A 17,937-nucleotide genomic window follows, 5' to 3' on the forward strand; every position below is an offset into this window, starting at 1 on the left:
CAGTATTGCCCCAGCTCCCGAGATGAGTACGAGACATTCGAAGGAAATATGACTTTTTGACAACATGGCTGAGGAAGCAAGGGATATGTTATCGTTGGCTTTTACCGGAAGGCCTGATGTTTACCTGGCAAGAACAGAGGCTACGATTGGAATCCATACAGGAAGCGCAGGACTTCGCGGAGGCCTATATTAATCTTAGTGACCAAGAGAGTGAAGGTGGTAACCTAGGTAAGAGCCAAGAAGAGGTAGCCCAGGAAAGAACAGCCACAGAGCATATTGGACATGACAAAGACACACCCCACTCTGGAGAAGAAAGAGGAACGAATTTCCAAATGGAGACCAGATCCCAGAAACTCAAGAACGCAGGCAAGTAGAGGTATGGATGAGGTGCTCAACCTGTTTTCCGTTAACATCAATGGCCTGAATGTTCCCATTAAGAGGAAAAAGGTCTGAGCTAGACTTCAAAAAGATAATTATGATATTATATGTTTACAGGAGGCCCACATAAGGAAAGACCACTCTAAGATTTTAATTTATCCTAAACTGGGGAAGTTGTATGTATCCTTGGCTGACCAGAAGAAAAGGGGAGTTGTTGTTTACGATCGGAGAGGCCTGGTGAAACGTCAAATATATGCAGATACAGAGGGTAGGATACTGATGTTAGAGATTAGTATTGGCCAAAAAATAGTATTGTTAGTAAATATATATGCCCCTAATGTTAACCAAATGGGTTTCTTTAAAGATTTGTATGAAAAAAATCAATGAATTAAATTACGAGCATGAATGCATAGTAGGTGACTTCAATGCGATTGCTGATACTTCAATTGATTATGATCCAGGAAAGGGCTCTCCTAAATATAAAAAAGGGCATAGGAAGGTACTCCCTAAAACATGGGATAACCTAAAAACAGAAATAGGGTTAAGAGATGTCTGGCGAGACTTCCATCCTATGCAAAAGCACTTTACATATTTCTCCCCCAGGCACAGATCATGGTCCAGGATAGATATGGTCTGATCGACATCAGATCTGAAAGAAGACATAAATTCGGTTGAAATAGGGACAAATATATGGGCAGACCACCACCCCCTGGTAACAAATTGGAAGGGGTCCACTAGAAGAGTGAGATGGTCTATGAGGGCTGAGATCATGAAAGACGAGGGATTTATAAATATGATTAAAAAAGAATTAGATCATTTTTTTACCAAAAACAAGAGAGAAGATACTTCCCTTCAAAATATTTGGGATACTATTAAAGCAGTAGTTAGGGGATTGGTAATAAAATATACAGCTACCAAATGGAGAAAGGAGAAAGCCAAACGGATTGAGTTAATGGCTGAATTGGAGAAAGCTGAAGGAGAACTGCGTTTAGATCCGCATAATAATTTGACTAAGGAGAAAATTGACTTGATTAGGCATGAGTTATCTATCCTAGACCAAAACGATTTGGCGAATAAAATCCGGAAATGTCGACAAAATCAATTTGAGCATGCTAACAAGCCAGGCCGGTGGTTGTCATATAGATTAAGAAAAGAGGCAGAATCTAGAAAGATTGAATTTTTACAGGACTCTATGGGAAATTTGGTAGGTACTACAGAGCAAAAAGCAAAGGTGGCCCAAGATTTTTATACCTCCTTATATAGCCAAGAAATCTATCAGGAAGATAAACTCAAGAGTTATCTCCAGAATCTACAACTGGAGTTGATTCCGGATCACTGAAAAGAGATTTTAAATGCAGAAATTACAGTTGGAGAAATAGCAGTAGCTATCAAGAAACAAGCCAATGGCAAAACTCCAGGACCGGATGGGATTCCTAGTGAATTTTATAAAGGAGTCTTTGACTCACTTAGTTTGCATATTAAAGATCTATTTAATGAGGTTTTACTATATTCTAGGATACCCTGGTCCTGGACAGAAGCCTACATTTCCCTAATCCCGAAACCCGAAACAGATAAAACTCTGATCCAGAACTATAGACCAATCTCGCTCCTGAATGTGGATTATAAGATTTTTGCGACAATACTAGTTGAGAGACTCCGGGTATTCCTGTCCCGATTTATCCACCAAGACCAGAATGGTTTCCTGCCTCATAGGCACCTAAGAGATAACGTAAGGGTGGTATTGAATGCCTTAGAATACTATGAGACACACACTGATAAACCAATGGTAATGATTTTTCTGGACGCCCAAAAGGCTTTTGACAGAGTCAGCTGGAATTTTATAATACAACAATTGGAAGTGATGGGTTTTGGGTCTCAATTTACAAGGGCAGTTCAAGCCATCTATTCTAAACAGTTGGCAAGGCTATTGTTTAATGGATCACTATCAGATGAGATACAGATTTATAAAGGTACCAGACAAGGATGCCCTCTTTCACTGCTGCTATTTATTTTAACACTTGAACCACTTCTTAAGACGATCAGGCAGGATTCGGAAATTAAGGGCTTAAAAGTTAAAGGGGAAGAATACAAACTCCAAGCATTCGCCGACGATTTGGTTTTCATATTAGAAGATCCCCTTAATACGGGACCAAAATTACTTATGAAATTAGACGAATACGGGGAGATAGCGGGATTAAAAATCAATAAGGATAAAACCAAAATGTTAACAAAAAATTTGTCAGGTGCCCAAAAGGAACAGATCCAAAGTATTATGGGGATTAATTGTGTCAAAAAACTTAAATATTTAGGTATTTGGCTTACAAATAGATATTCTTCTATCAAAGAGCTCAATTATTCTAAATTATTAATAGACACAGCGAACGAAGTGGAGAGATGGCAGCATATTCAGATCTCATTTTTGGGTAGAATTGCCGTGATAAAAGCCCATGTTTTACCGAAATGGATCTTTTTATTTCAAACGGCTCCTGCAAGATTGGATAAAATTTTTTTTAGGAAATTAGACCAAATTCTAAGTAAATTTATTTGGCAGAGTAAAAAACCCCGTATAAAAAGAAAAATGCTGCAAGAGCACAAAACAAGGGGTGGCTTGGGGCTCCCTATGTGGGAGCTTTACTACCAAGCTTCATCCCTGGTTTGGATAAAAGATTGGGTGATCCTCTCAAGAAAGCGCATTTTAGCAATTGAAGGATATGATTTGCAGCAGGGATGGCATTCCTTCTTGTGGTCTCAGAAAGACAAACAATCCAAATATTTTACAAATCATTATATTAGAGGAATTTTATTAAGGGTTTGGGAAATGGTGAAAAAGCAAGTTTACACACAGATTCCTAAATGGGTGTCTCCGTTAGAGGCAGTGTCCCTTCCGACTGTGCACAACACAAAGAAAAACTGGGTTTATGGTGACTTGTTGGATGAAGTCGGGAGACTTAGACCTAGAGCCGATCTCCAAACTAGAGGATTAGATATAGATTGGTGGTCCTATGTGAAAATTCAAACTAGATTCGCTAGGGATAGACAGGAACATGGTATTTCCCTTCATTTACAAACTTTTGACAAGTTTCTCCTAAGTGGCCAAAGGAAATTTATTTCCAACGTTTACAATTTTCTTCTATCCAATTTATGGCGGAGGTGATTGTAAAGGACACGATGATTGCCTGGGGGAGAAATATTGGAACAACAATTCAGCTTGATGCATGGCAAAATGTATGGAACAAAACTATGAAATTGACCCTTTCTTCCCCATTCAAAGAAAACTTTTATAAGATGATCTACCGTTGGTATCTCCCCCCCGCCAGAATCGCTAAGATGTTCCCAGGATCCTCTGATAGATGTTGGAAATGTGGGTCGGCCAAGGGTACTTTCTTCCATCAGTGGTGGATTTGTCCGTCGACTAGACGTTATTGGGGGAAAATACAGCAGTGGCTGCTGGAAATAACAGGTGTGAGCTTTCCCCTTCACCCAGACCTCTACTTACTAGGAATAAGACGGGACCACATTGACAAAAAGGATTGGTACATATTTGTCCATGTCACAACAGCGGCAAGAATGGCATTTGCTCAACTGTGGAAAGATGCAGATACGCCCATCTGATAATAAATAAGATTCTTCGATGTGCTGAGATGGACAGGTTAACATATATATTAAAAGATAAGAAAGACTCAATATATAATAAAAGTTGGGACAGATGCTTTGTCTGGCTTAAAAAAAGGTTAAACCTAGGGTGATAAGATAGTTTTATTAGATTAAATAGATACTTAATAGGCTATATAATTCTTTATAATCTTGAAAAAAACAGGCCAATTGTTTTGTAGATAATTAAAAGAACTTGATTGTATTGAAATGTTTGGTTAGGATGATATTAGTTAATATTAATTGGAGAGTGAGTTTAACTCTCAGTTAGTCATGTTTGTTGTTTCATTTTAGTCTTGTGTTTATGTGTCCTTACATTTCATTTCTTATATTGTTTTCCAATCATTATTATGTGTCAATTTTACTGTAAATATTTAATAAAGATATTAAAAAAAAACATATGAGTTTTGCAGGACATTATGCAAGGAATATTCTAATTGATACATGGAGGAAAGTTAAGGGTAAACTCTACTTTTCGACTCCTTCTTGGTTGGTTCCGTTAGAAGCTACAACATATAGTTCGCTTTATAATAGAGAAAAACACCTATCCTATCGGGAACTGTTGGATGCCCAAGGCTGCTTAAAAACAAGAACTGAGTTAGAGCTTCAAGGAATAAAATTGGATTGGTGGTCCTATGCCCAGATCAGCTCTAAATATAAGAAAGACAAGGAAAAAAGTGGTATAGGCATGACCCAGCAAGAAATAGATAGTATTATATTAGGAAAGGAGGAAAGAATATTATCTGAGATCTATAAATTCTTAATAACTTATTGGATAGGGGATGAGATTGTTAAAGACTCAATGATTGCCTGGGGGAGAAATATTGGTTACTCAATTGAATTGATAAAATGGGAAGAAATTTGGATGAAACAATTGAAATTTCTGATGGCAACCGCTTACAAAGAAAACTTGTATAAGATGGTGTATAGATGGCATCTCCCTCCTGCTCGATTAGCCAAAATGTTTCCAGGACTCTCCCCAAATTGTTGGAAGTGTGGGGAGATAGGTACTTATTATCATGTATGGTGGACCTGCCCTAAGGCAATCGAATTTTGGAGATCTATACAGAGGTGGATATTAGAAATCACGGGATATAAATTACAATTGAAACCAGAATACTATCTATTAAATATTAGGCCAGATAAGATAGGCACGAATATATGGTGTCTGATTACATATATCACAACCGCAGCAAGAATATGTTTTGCTCAACATTGGAAGGGGAAAGACCTACCGGCTGAAGACTTGATTCTGGGAAAAATTATCGAATATGCGGAAGCTGACAGGTTAACAAAAATTTTGAGAGATCAAAAAGACTCCGTATATTTTCAATGCTGGGACCAATGGTATACTTGGTTGAATAATAGAATAAAAAAAGGATAAGGTTAGTGTAGATTTTATTTTTTATTTGTATATCTTGACTGAAGTTAATATATTCTGTAAAGCTCCCGTTGCGATCTGTGTGTGAGTAAATATTTTGTTGTAAATAAATAAATAATTTTTTTTTTAAAAAAGAAAAGGAATGAATTTTGAAATATATATACCGTATTTTTTGCACAATAAGACGTACTTTCCCCCCCCAAAAAGTGGGTGGAAATGTCTGTGTGTCTTATGGAGCAATTATTGCCTATCACCGCCACCTTTGCTGCTGCCACCGCTCACCACTGCCGCTGGTCACTACTGCTGCTGTTCACTGCTGCCTATCGACGGTTTGGTCGGCCTCTCAGAATACCGCTGATCTGCTCTTCCAGGCAGTGGGGATCGCCACCGCCTGGAACAGCTGATCAGCTGTATTCCAGGAGGCTGATCTGACCGCTGATAAGTGGTGGCAGCGAGCGGCGGTGAGTGGCAGTGATAGCTGGGGAACGTTGGCGAAGGCTCCAGCGTTCCCCGGCGGAGGCAACAGACATAGAGGAGGCAGCAATAGTGCCATTTCTGGTCGGCCAGCCCATTGATTGGTACTGGGGCTGGGAGACAGAAGTAGGTCTTTTGTTGTCTTGTTTTCCTCCCCAAAAGCTAGGTGTGTCTTATGGTCCGGAGCGCCTTATAGTGAAAAAAGTATGGTAAATACGTGAAATCTTAAGGAACCTAAGGAGAGATACAATATTTAAACATCCATAGTCAATATTGCTTTCCAGAAATATTTCTGTAAACATAATTTACTGCAAATTACTTTGTTAATGTCATTTTATTTACTATACTTATCTAAAGGGAGATTTTCAGTATTTTCTAGTGAAAATTCTAAAATTAACTTCACAGTTTAGTTTATTGATGAGACAGATTGATGAACTCTCTTGATAGAGATATAAAAATGAATGTTTTGTTAAGTGAGCTAAAAAAATAATTTGCCTAGAAAGTTGAATGTAATAATTTTGGAAATTATAGATATTGAGATTACTTGTTTTTTGAAGAAGTAAAAACTCAACCAAATATGTTTATGGGCTTTTAGGTATAACACAGTCTCAATACTATAGTTGGAATGAGTTTTGCTAACTATTTATTTTAAAGAATGATTAAATTGTACTAAATAATAGTATTTGTTTTTCTCAACACTTTGGTTTTGGTGAGGTAGATAGTAATGTGAATTAATTTAAAATGTAATTAACTCTATTTTAATTAGCAGTGCTCATAGAGGTGTACAATGTTGGTGACAATAATTATGTATAGTAATTTTCTCAAATGAAACTACCATTATCTAACATGCCAAAGGAGTTATGAATTTGAAATTGATCTTCTTTAAGATCTGCCTTCAAGGAAAGATAATGCTTTAGATATAATAAGTAGCATTTAGTATTTATTATGTGTTAGAAAACATTTTATCTTATGTTTACATCTTGTTATAGTTTTAAAAAGTTTGCTTATGTAGTGGATTGGATATTTAGACTTAAAGTAGCAGGAGTTCAAAACCTTGCTCAGCTGTGAATTTGACTTCAGAGATCATTGTAAATTGATTAAAATAGGATAATTTACATGGACTGTATCAAGCTTTTGAGAAATAAATCAGGAAATAAGTGTATATTTTTGGATAATAGTAAAATCATTCCTCCTTTATATGAGTGTTTTTGAATCTTTTTCTGCACTGTATTTTGAGAGATTTTAATAATAAAGCAAGGAAAAGAAAGACTATTTTCTGTAAATACAGAATTGGCAATAGTTAAATATAGATTATTAAGTTTATTCACCCTAAAACTGTAGTTTTCCATTGGTAACCGCAATTTTATTACTCTTACAGGGCTGTTGATGGAGTTGATGAAGATCCTGATTTGGTTCATATGGAAGTCCAAGATCCAAATGAAGGTACTCATTAGGATATTGTAGTTGTTTTTTGTTTTGAACATTTCTGGTTAAATTCATAAAAAAATTAACCAAAAATAATCTAGTTAAGTTCACAAAAAATGGAAATTGCTTTCTAAGTGCCATAATCTATCTCATTCTCATGCATTCAGCAATTCTTCCTCATCTCTTTTTCTCATTTTATATGTGCTATAGTATTGTCAGTGTAAAAAAAAATCTAAAAAATCTTTCATTATGGATATCAAAATGGATATCATAATTAGTATGATTATGGTTAAAAATAATTTATTGTTTAATCAATTTATGATATTGATCAAGTGGATATAAGTTAATATTACTAGAAAATAAACCCAACTCCATTATACTTAAATGAGCTAATAATGTACACAAAGGGCAAACAAAAGATTTTGTATAAAACAAGAGGATATAAACTAAATCAATGCACATATAACTTTTTATTTGTAATCTTATATTTCCGCTTTCCATGAAAAGTAACTTAGCCAAGCAGTGTGTACGATATGATGTCACCAAACCGGTTCTGCCACCCCCACCCCCCGCCCACCCCCCGTGTTATTCTTACCTTTTATTTGGCCCCATCCCCAATCTATTGCTGCCTCCTGAGTCCCAGCTGATGGTTAGGGGGAAAAAAACTGTTTAAACTCTTGCTGCGAGGCTTCAAAGGGCCGCCCTACAGCTGATCAGTGTTAAAAGAAAACAAATGAGTAGACCGGTGCCTGCAAAAATAAATGGGTAGACCAGTGCCTGCAAAAGTACATGAGTAGACTGGTGCCTGCAAAAATAAATGGGTAGATCAGTACAGCTCTGCAAGCAGTTAAAAGCCTGGTAGACCAGTACCTTTGCTAAATCCTAAATAATTGTCACATGACTATCAAGCCATGCCCACAAAATAAGCCACGCCCACAGAACCGGTAGTAAAAAATTTTAGAACCCACCCGAGTGTGTCCCATAAGTGTCCTAATGTAGTGCCTGTGTAAACATTAATAAAAGATTGTTCACTGAAGCATTGGCATCTATTCCTGTGGGACAGATCCAGTGATCACTACTAAAGAATCTAATAAAGAAAATTTTCACTGCAGGATCCAAAAAACTTTCGTTTTACTTAGTTGTACATTGGGTAAAGGGCTATATATTTCCACAATGCTTTGGCATGAGCAACGAGATGGAAACAGATATTCAGTGTTGAGTGGAAGAGGAACAGGGTGCCCATAGGTTATTTTGTCCTTACTTTCATTTCTTCCTTATCCTTCTCCAGTCAAAGCTGGTTGGGAGAAAGTACAGATAAAGCAGCAAAAAGAGATACCAGGTTTGCTTCTGACAGATCCAACCTTTTCCCCAATGCTGGGTCAGTCTGTGATAGGGACTCCCCAATTTATTTTTAACTAGGTCACCAGTATTCCTAAATCCCAGTATGGGGTTCAGAAGCAGGAATGTAAAATATTTGTTGTACAGTGGAATCAGAGGTGGGATTCAAATTTTTTAACAACCAGTTTTGTGGGTGTGGCTTGGTGGACATGGCTGGGTAAGCATGGCCAACTCGACATCACTCACATTGAGGGGCGCCTCACCCGGCCCCTCTCCTCACAGCCACTCCTTGTCATGCCCGGCCTCAACGTATCTATAGTTCGGTAAAAATGTTGTTCACCTTTTTTCAACTTTATTATCTACATACTATAGATGTAGTATAGGTCTCCTGTGTGAGCAGGGGGTTGGACTAGATGACCTCCAAGGTCCCTTTCAACTCTGTTACTGTTACCTGTTACTTTCATGGACCACTGAAAGGAGGAAATGGCTCACATGCTTTGCCCAAGAGTGTGACAAGCAGGTCACAAAACAGGCTTTTAAGGGGCTGCCACAAAGAAGTGGGGGGCAATATATTTTCCAAAGAAGCAAAAGGTAAAACTAGAAGCAATAGATGGAAGCTGAACAAAAAGAGAAGCAACTTAAAACTAAGGAGAAACTTCCTGACAGTGAGAACGATTATCCAGTGGAACTACCATACTTTTCAGAATGTATAAGATGCACTCCCCCCCACCCCCAATAGTGGGTGAAAATTGCAGTGCATCTTATACACTGAATGTTGCGAATCCCTGCCCAACCACCGGCCCCCACCCTTCGGCCTCTGCATGTCGCGTTTTCAGCCTCCGCACGCCCCGTTTTTGGCCTCCGTGTATCACATTTGTTGTGGGGATTGGCAGCTAAAGTGGTGCTCCCGCTGCGAACCAGTAGTAAAGGTAAGTAGAACCCATCCCTGGATTAATATATATAAAATGTATAAGATATGACCCGGTCAACGCTCTGTTCCTAAAATATGTACGATGAAAGAAAATTTTTAATAAAACTTGTTTTTTAAAAAAGAAAGAATCAGAAGGTACCTTGAAGGTCTTATAGTTCAATCTTCTGCTCAAGGCAGAAGACCTCATACATATGCAAGTTTGCAGACATCCCAGCTTTGGCTGCAAGAACTGCAGGCAGCCTTCCACACCACACACTTCCTACTCCCGCCACCCCATGTGAGGTGGGAGGCCCAAGAGAAAGCACCTAGCCTGGGCACACAGCCCTCCATGACGGAGCCCTTCCTGGGGAACAAAGCAAGAACTTACTGATCCATCCCAGAGGTGAGCTCCAGAGTGGCGGTGGTGGCAGGAGAGCTCCAGGGCAGTGGCACTCCAGGTGGCCACCTCTTGGAGAAGGAATTTTCTCTCAGGCCTCCCACCCAACAAGATGTTATTTGATCTCGCGGCTGCTTCTTGCGACCCTTGTTGGTGCTGGGCATGCCTTGGGTGCTCAGGAAGACGCTCCACATACTCTCCAGGTTGGCAGCTGTTTCTCTCTGCTGCTGTTCTTGCTGGGAGAGCATCTTGTGCAGCACAACGAAATTTAGCAGTCATGAGCCACTGCTTTCCTCTAAGTCCCATTTGGAAAGTGCTGCGGCAGAGAGAAGCAGCCAGGTTGAGTGCTGTTTCTCTCTGCCACAGCACTTTCCAGATGGGACTTAAAGGAAAGTGGCAACTCACAATTGCTAAATTTTGCTGTGCTGCACAAGACGTTTTTCCAGCAAGAACAGTTGTAGAGAGAAAACAGCTGCTAACCCAGAGAACACGTGGAGAGGCTCCATGTGCTCTCTGCAGCACAGCAGCACAGTGAGTCTTGGGCGCTCGGGGAGGCGCTCCACGTGTTCTCCCGAGACAATGGCCTGACCCAGCTGCTTCTCTCTGCCACAGTGTTTTACAGATGGGACAGTAAGGTAAAAACCTTACCCAAACCGCTTCAGCCCACCTGCTGACCCCCCCTCATGGATTCTGAAATTTTGTGCTGTTGCAGCAATTGTAATTGATATATCTGTAACTGGTATGCCTATTGAGTATTCCAGATTGAACCATGTCTCTTTGAAGAGCCCTGTCTCAAAGTTGTTCTCAATGTTTTGTTCTAATTTTGTAGATTTCATTCCACAAAACCAAAGCTTTATATTGTAACCCACAAGTGAGAAATGATGAGCCAATTAAGAGGTTTTATAGAATACTTTATTCCTGTACTAAATACCCTAAAATTCACATGGTTCTATTAAAATACTATAAATTATGTGCAATTCTGGTATTTGTAATTTACATGTGTCTGAGTCTTAGCAGAAATACCTTGCTCAAAAATCGAAAAACCAGCTGTCAAGGAAAGCAGATCAATATTAGTTGAAGAGAGTGGAATTTTTGAATCATTCAGCTTTTATTCTGGCAAATAGTGTGAGCATTTCTTTATTTACTTTTATCTATTATTTTTGGTTCTCAACAGGTTTTTACTACATGACCTGTCAGTTTCAGAATTGTTCTGAAAAATCACTGAAATCTCTCTTCAATGGTAGGATTGACAAGAATTCCTTGACAGTACAGGATGACTACATATTCCTTCAGGTAAGATCATTGACGATGTTAATGTTTACATAATTTTCAGTACAAATCTATGCTTGTTTACTTATAAAGATTTTTAATAAGGAAATAAATGCAGTCTGAAGAAGGTAGTGCAAAAATTACCGTAATCAAATGTTGGTGTTTCCCTTAACCTCCAAATGATAAGTTATTTTCTAATCGAAGCTGCCATTTAAAAGCTAATTGTTCATGTTGTTGATTTCATTTTTCCATGGGATTACTACAAATATTACAAATCAGTTTAAACTGTCTCTGATGTTGCATAATTTGCATCATCCTTACTTTGCAGGTAGATTATTCATTTCAAATTTCACAAGACAAATAGTTTTGATTCTATCATATAGCTGATTAATTGGGTAGCTACTTTCAAGACTGTCTAGCACAGGTTTGGTAACTTTGTGTCCGTACAGTTCATTTTTCCATTTGTAGAGTCCCCCCAGATTAACAAAGCTAATCTCATTTGTTTCTTTACAGCTTTGCTCATTGTATCCCCAGTTGTCCTCTCACTCCAAAAATAATGTTTAAAAGTGCAAGCACGTAAGCTGTTAACTACCCATAGCTTGATAGGTACTCTTTCCCCACTTCACTCAAGAAGAATTTCTGCAGATGCCCAAGATTGTATTAGTGCCCTTTGTACATGCACTCTCTCTATAGTCCATGTTCCTAATTAAATAAGTCATTACTGTATACATTTTTACCATTTTTTTTCACAGATAAAATTGTATGCCCCTCTTTTTTCACAGGTGTCTTTAGGAAACCAAACAAAATACTATGTCTCTTATCATCGGAATGAATTTATACAGATGAAATTGCCAAAGTATGCTTTACCCAAGGTAATTTCTTACAAAATCCATAATTTTTCTTTCATTGCTGGACTAGAAGAGATTTACTCAAATTGTTTATTGGAAAATATATTTCTATTTATAAATCATTCTTCAAGAGTTTTTTATAATTTCCATACTTTTATTTTAGGGTTAGGGTTTTTTTTTTTGTTTTTGTTTTTTGTTTTTTGTTTTTGCACTTAAGCACCATGCATATCCTATGATAGAACATCATTATGGGCTAAATCTTATTAGATATTTGCCTGCACACAGAAAGAACTGAAGATGAAGAAGGAAGATGCAGGAACCATGAAAGTGCCATCTGCAGAGTCCCGTTGCTTTTGTCATCTCAAAAGTCTTGAGGCTCTGGGCTTTGGAGCAGATTGGCTACCAGCTCAAGGTTGGCTGGCTGCCTGCTGTCCGGGGAAAGGCTCCAGCTCATTGCCTGAGCTTCATTGCAGCCAGTGGGGTCACTTGGTGCTGCTGCAGCTCAGACCGAGAAAAGATCTGATCGTGAGGTGCTTCTGTTCAATTTGTACCAGGGCATCAGCGATCTTTGCTGCTGCAATGAAGCTTAGGCAGTGAGCTGGTGCAGGACTTCTTGCTAGTCATGGACATGGAGTTTTGGTGATTGGTAATTAAGTTTATTATTTAATTTTAAAATGTTTAGTTTTAAACACTAAACATTAGGAGTGGTGTGGTGGCCTAGATGTGGAGCTCTTGCCTCACAATCAGGAGGTTGTGAGTTTGATCCTAGGTAAAGGCAGATGTAGGGTCTCCTGTTTGGGCAGGGGGTTGGACTAGATGACCTGCAAGGTCCCTTCCAACTCTGTTAATCTGTTAAAGTTGCATTTTTCATTTTTTAATTAAATATTAACCCAATTGCATTTTAATCTGGTACAAGCTGCATTCAGAATGTAATGTACTGTTTATGAAAAATTGCATTACCATATTGAGCTGATCATAGTCTGATATGATTCAAAAAGAAGTACCGGTACTTAGGACATTGTATAAAAAACCTTTCTTCTATTGATTAAAGCAGCTGAGTCTTTTTTCAAGCATTTGCATAAAGGAGGAAAAAGTTGCTGTGACTTTAAAAGTCAATGCAATTCTTAAATACAGCAGCATTTTTTTGCAAGTCTGTACTTGAAAAAGTGATTGCAGAAAGCTTCCTTGCTATTCTATTTTTCTGTCCCAAATAATACTGAGTTGCTTTGGGGAGATGGGAATCATGATATACAGTATTTTCATTAACACTAGGTAGCTCCAGGTTGTAAATCTCATAGTTTTTTTCTTTTTTTCACTTCAGGATTTACAGATAATCAGCACTGATGAGAGCCAGGTGTTTATAGCTATCCAGGAATGGTATCAGATTGACACATATAACCTCTACCAGTCTGACCCGCAAGGCGCTTCCTATTCCATTGCATTAGAAAATGTCAGGAGTACCAAGCAACCTGAGGAGAATGTTTTAATAGATATTTTGGAGGTAAATGTCTCTTTAAAAAAAAACTACAATTTTACTAACTATAGTAACATTTCTTTAGCCTCTTTGACTTTGGTTTAAAGATTTTTGTACTGGTTTTCCTGTTTTCCTAAAATGGAATATTCCTATCAATATAACTATCTTATTTGATTACAGGTAAGTCAGTCCTCAATTTAAGAATGAGTTTGGTTCCTGTTGTCTGTTAAATTGAATTTGTACATAAGCTGGAACAATGTTATTATATAATACTGTATAAGTAGTATAGTGAAATGAACTTGAATTATTATGTAATTCACTTGAATTTTGCCTCAATACGCTCTTTTCTTAATTATGGATCATCCTAAAACTGGGGGTTCTTAATCCACGGACTTGCTGTATTAGAGATAATATTATAAATAGAAAAGTAGGTATGTATATTAAAAATAAAAGGGAAAAAGTATTCCTCTTTGTTTTATGTATATTTTTGACAACTGAGGCTGTGTAGCTATTAATTAACTGCCTTTCTGAGACATATTGACCTGATAGGAAGAAAATTCTTCAATCTACAAATTTTATTAATATATACATATATCTGTCTACATATGTAATTAAATCACATTTATGGGGCAAAATGCATGTCAGATATATAAGGTACACGCTGTCAGTCTAGACCAGGGGTGTCAAGCTCAAGGCCCGTGGGCTGGATCCGGCTCGTGGAGTGCTGAAATCCAGCCCGCAGGACTGGCCTGGAAATATCAAAGGACCAGCCCGTGGTGCCTCTGCCAGCCAAAATGGGCCATGTATGCCCCCCTCCCTGTGGTCTGTTTTCGGCCTCTCCGGCCTCCAGTAGCACTCTGCCGGCCAAAAATGAGCCACGCGGAGGCCTTGCGAGGCCCTTGCAAAGCCTTCACTCCCTCCCCACCAGCCCATGGAGGAGAACTACAATGCTGATCTGGCCCTCGAAGAAATCCAGTTTGACACCCCTGGTCTAGACATATGTAGCCCATTAATTATTACAAATAACTGAATTGCCTATTTGCCTTTCAAAAAGAGGTGTGCCTTCACATTTTAAGGAGCCTTCAGTTGTTTTTGAACACAAAGGTAGAAAACTCTTGAAGGGATAACTTCACCCTTTCTTTTTATCCCCTTGTACCCTGTAATGGAATGGGTGATGACCTTGGGGGAATGAGTGGAAGAAGTGCTGCTTAAGAAACAATCAGACAAGAGAGGCAGGATAGCTTAACAGGCAGAGAAAGAAACTTAGGAAGGACTCCCCCCTCATTGATCAAGCAGTTAAAATAGGTGGCTTTTGTACTTTCACAGTTGTCAGATTCTGCTAATGTAGCCTTACAATGAAGCAAAATTGACTCATCTAGTCACATTTCCTGTCTGGTTTCCCTGGAAGGATTGACATACCCATTATCCTCTCTCAGCCATGTACCATCTTAGAGTGCCCAAGAATATTTGTCTGAAATAGTAGTCTTTATATAAACTGTTGGAATGAGAAGTTGTTTTATCTCCACAGGGAATGATTTGGTGTATGACAGGATTTTGTATTTGGTCAGTCAGATGACTAACCCTACACATCCATGTATCTTAAAGGGATTAGTTCTCAACATAAAATATTTATAGGATAAGGGTTTAATACTGCATAAATAGAAGAATACCTAAACCCATGTGACTAAAAATATTAACCAACTACGTAATTGCTATGTTTGACTAGAATCAATCTCTTCAATAACCAAAAGTTGAACACTTCCAACTGATGCCTTCTTCAGAATTGTTCTTTATCTTTCTTTTGGGAAGAGAAAATGTTATCCCTCAGTGAACTGCTGCTACATACTACAACTTAATTTACTTACATAGCAATTAGCAGTATAAAATGTGGTACAATGGATGTTCAACACAACTTCAGAGTAATTTACCCATACAAGGAAAATAGATTTCTGGTTTAGAAAGATGATTTTTTATTCTGGTTGGAAATAACTGTGACTTTCATATGATGAACAATTACATGAAAATGAATTTCAAAAGGTTTTATCTAGATCAGTGTTCTCTCAATCAGCAGTACATATATCATTAAATAGTTCTTTATAAGAGTACTGAGGCAGGGAATTTCTTGAAATGTAGAATTAGAGCAGCCCCTGGAAGGCTACGGCTTAGGAGTCAAAACATAACTAAAGGAACAATTGCTCTCTTTGTTTGGGTGCATTTGGAAGGGGGAGTGGAAATTACTGGAAGATTGTTCCCATAACAGCAAAATCTGCTTCAGCTCCAGTTAGCTCTTGTTATTTTATAATAACAGAATTCTTGCAATGTTTATAACTAATATATATATATATATATATATATATATATATATATATATATATATATATATATATATATATATATATATATATATATATGTCTTTTTCTTTTTCGTAGGCTTTTATGTGCATATTCTTTCTAGCCAGGTTTTACCTACGTAAACTAAGTTGTTCTACAGCCCTGGTTCTGTGAAATCTCATTCACAAGTTTCTGGGCCTTTTTTCTGCTGACAAACTGCAACTCTGTGTTGCTCTCTGGGAGACTCAGATAGCTATTTCTGCCTTTTAAGGTGTGTATACACACACACACACACACACAAACACACACACACACACTCACACACACACACACATATATATATATTAACTATTATATATATATATAGACAAGAATTCTGTTATAAAGGCATCCTTTTTGGTGGGAAAAATGGTGAAGGCCTTTCTGTTTTTGCCTTGGTCAGATCCATATTTTGGAGAGTAGTTATATTTCAAGCTATTGACATGCTCACTTTTCTACTAGTAGCAAATGAACCTTAATACATTGAATATATATTTGTTGGTTGTTTATTAATTTGGCTATATTTTATGTTTGTAACATAGGTTAAAGGTGTCAAAGGAGTGTTTTTGGCTAATCAGAAAATAAATGGAAAAGTTACCACTCTTATAACATTTAATAAAGGCCGTAACTGGGATTATCTAATGCCGCCAGCTACTGATATGAATGGTAAACCAACTGACTGCAAACCAGTGAGTATTTCCCCCTACTCTTAAAATTGTATAGCTACAATTTTGTATAGCTACTCAACAAAATTGTATAGCTAAAAGTCTGTAGAGATTCTCAGTCACCCATGTCATGGTAGTCCCAAAGATGCTTTTTCAGGAGGCAAGTTTTAATGGTTTGGATGAACACACTTTGAATGGTGTGGGAGTAGGAATGGATTTCCAGAGAAAGAAATTGCAGACTACAGGAACCAGAAGCACTACTCAGGTGACCCTGAGGTTGCAGATAAACTTCCAAGTGTCTCAACAACCCTCTAAAAGGATGCAAATGACCATCTGTCTACAAGGAATATAAATCCTTCCGTTCCCCACTATCCTGTCAATGCTGAAGAAGCTTCTTGGATGAGAAGCAAAACGTCTTCAAAGAAAAAACAAGAAAATCCAGTTGCCTCTTGAAAAAGCACCTTTGGGACTTTCAGTATTTAGGTTGTGGCTACAATAGCAATTTAAGCAACATGTGTTCAACAATGATAAAGATGGAATTGTGAATTTTCTAGCATTTGCAAGAGAGAAACTGAGGAAAAGAAAAGCAATTGGCTTCAACATATTTTGGATGGAGAGCATATAGAGATTATGCAACCTAAAATATTGATTTAGGATAATGGAAACTTAGCTTTAAATCAACACATAACCCTGAAGTCCACCAAATGACTTTAGGTAACTATGCTTTTCCAGCCCAAGTTAAATTAGAGGACTGGTTGATTAAATGAAGAGTGAACTGCATTTACATAGCCCCCCAAAAGATGGGAAATACAATAATACAATGAAACCTTCATGCAGTGAATTTCAGATAAATGGATGACATTTTGGGGAATAATTGATCATTTAAATAAAAAGTTTCACGTGAGGAAGAAGTGGAGGAGTAGTAATTTTATGTAGGCAATTTCAGTATAAACAACAATATTCAGTAACAGTGATGAATTAACTTAATCATCTTTTTTAAGGGCTCTAATAAGTGCTCCCAAATATGTTTCTGAAGTAATCCTGAAGCTGGAAGTAGGCTTGCCAAGCATTAAAACTCAGGCATGGTCCAGAATATTAACAGTTATTTCAAATCTCAGAAGATTATTTCTACTGTTGTTAATGAGTGTCATTATCCAGTATGGATTGTAGCAATAAAGACAATTGGTAATAGGTTTGCAAACAAAAGCTTATTACTTATGTTTCACACCTGAATATATAAGCCACCTGGGACTTGACGATGCCATGGAGATGATTAATGAAAGGATAACCAAAATGAAACACTCGAAAGACCTGGCCCAAGCCTCATACTTCCAGTACTGGAATTTCTATAGTTCAT

At 37.7% G+C, this 17,937-nt stretch overlaps 1 protein-coding gene across 2 annotated transcripts in view; it reads left to right on the forward strand.

The window, feature by feature from the left end:
• Window positions 1-17,937, forward strand: part of SORCS2 (sortilin related VPS10 domain containing receptor 2) — a 138,930-nt gene that overhangs the window by 69,533 nt on the left and 51,460 nt on the right. For both annotated transcript variants that reach the window (XM_034411719.3, XM_034411720.3), the window contains exons 6-10: window positions 7,263-7,327; window positions 11,129-11,247; window positions 12,006-12,095; window positions 13,393-13,572; window positions 16,458-16,604. In XM_034411719.3, coding sequence (XP_034267610.1) covers window positions 7,263-7,327; window positions 11,129-11,247; window positions 12,006-12,095; window positions 13,393-13,572; window positions 16,458-16,604 — 601 coding nt within the window. The remainder of the gene's footprint in view (window positions 1-7,262; window positions 7,328-11,128; window positions 11,248-12,005; window positions 12,096-13,392; window positions 13,573-16,457; window positions 16,605-17,937) is intronic.

This window comes from Pantherophis guttatus, chromosome 3 (assembly GCF_059756535.1).
Source record: "Pantherophis guttatus breed Tessera chromosome 3, ASM5975653v1, whole genome shotgun sequence".
Classification (NCBI taxonomy): Eukaryota; Metazoa; Chordata; class Lepidosauria; order Squamata; family Colubridae; genus Pantherophis; species Pantherophis guttatus.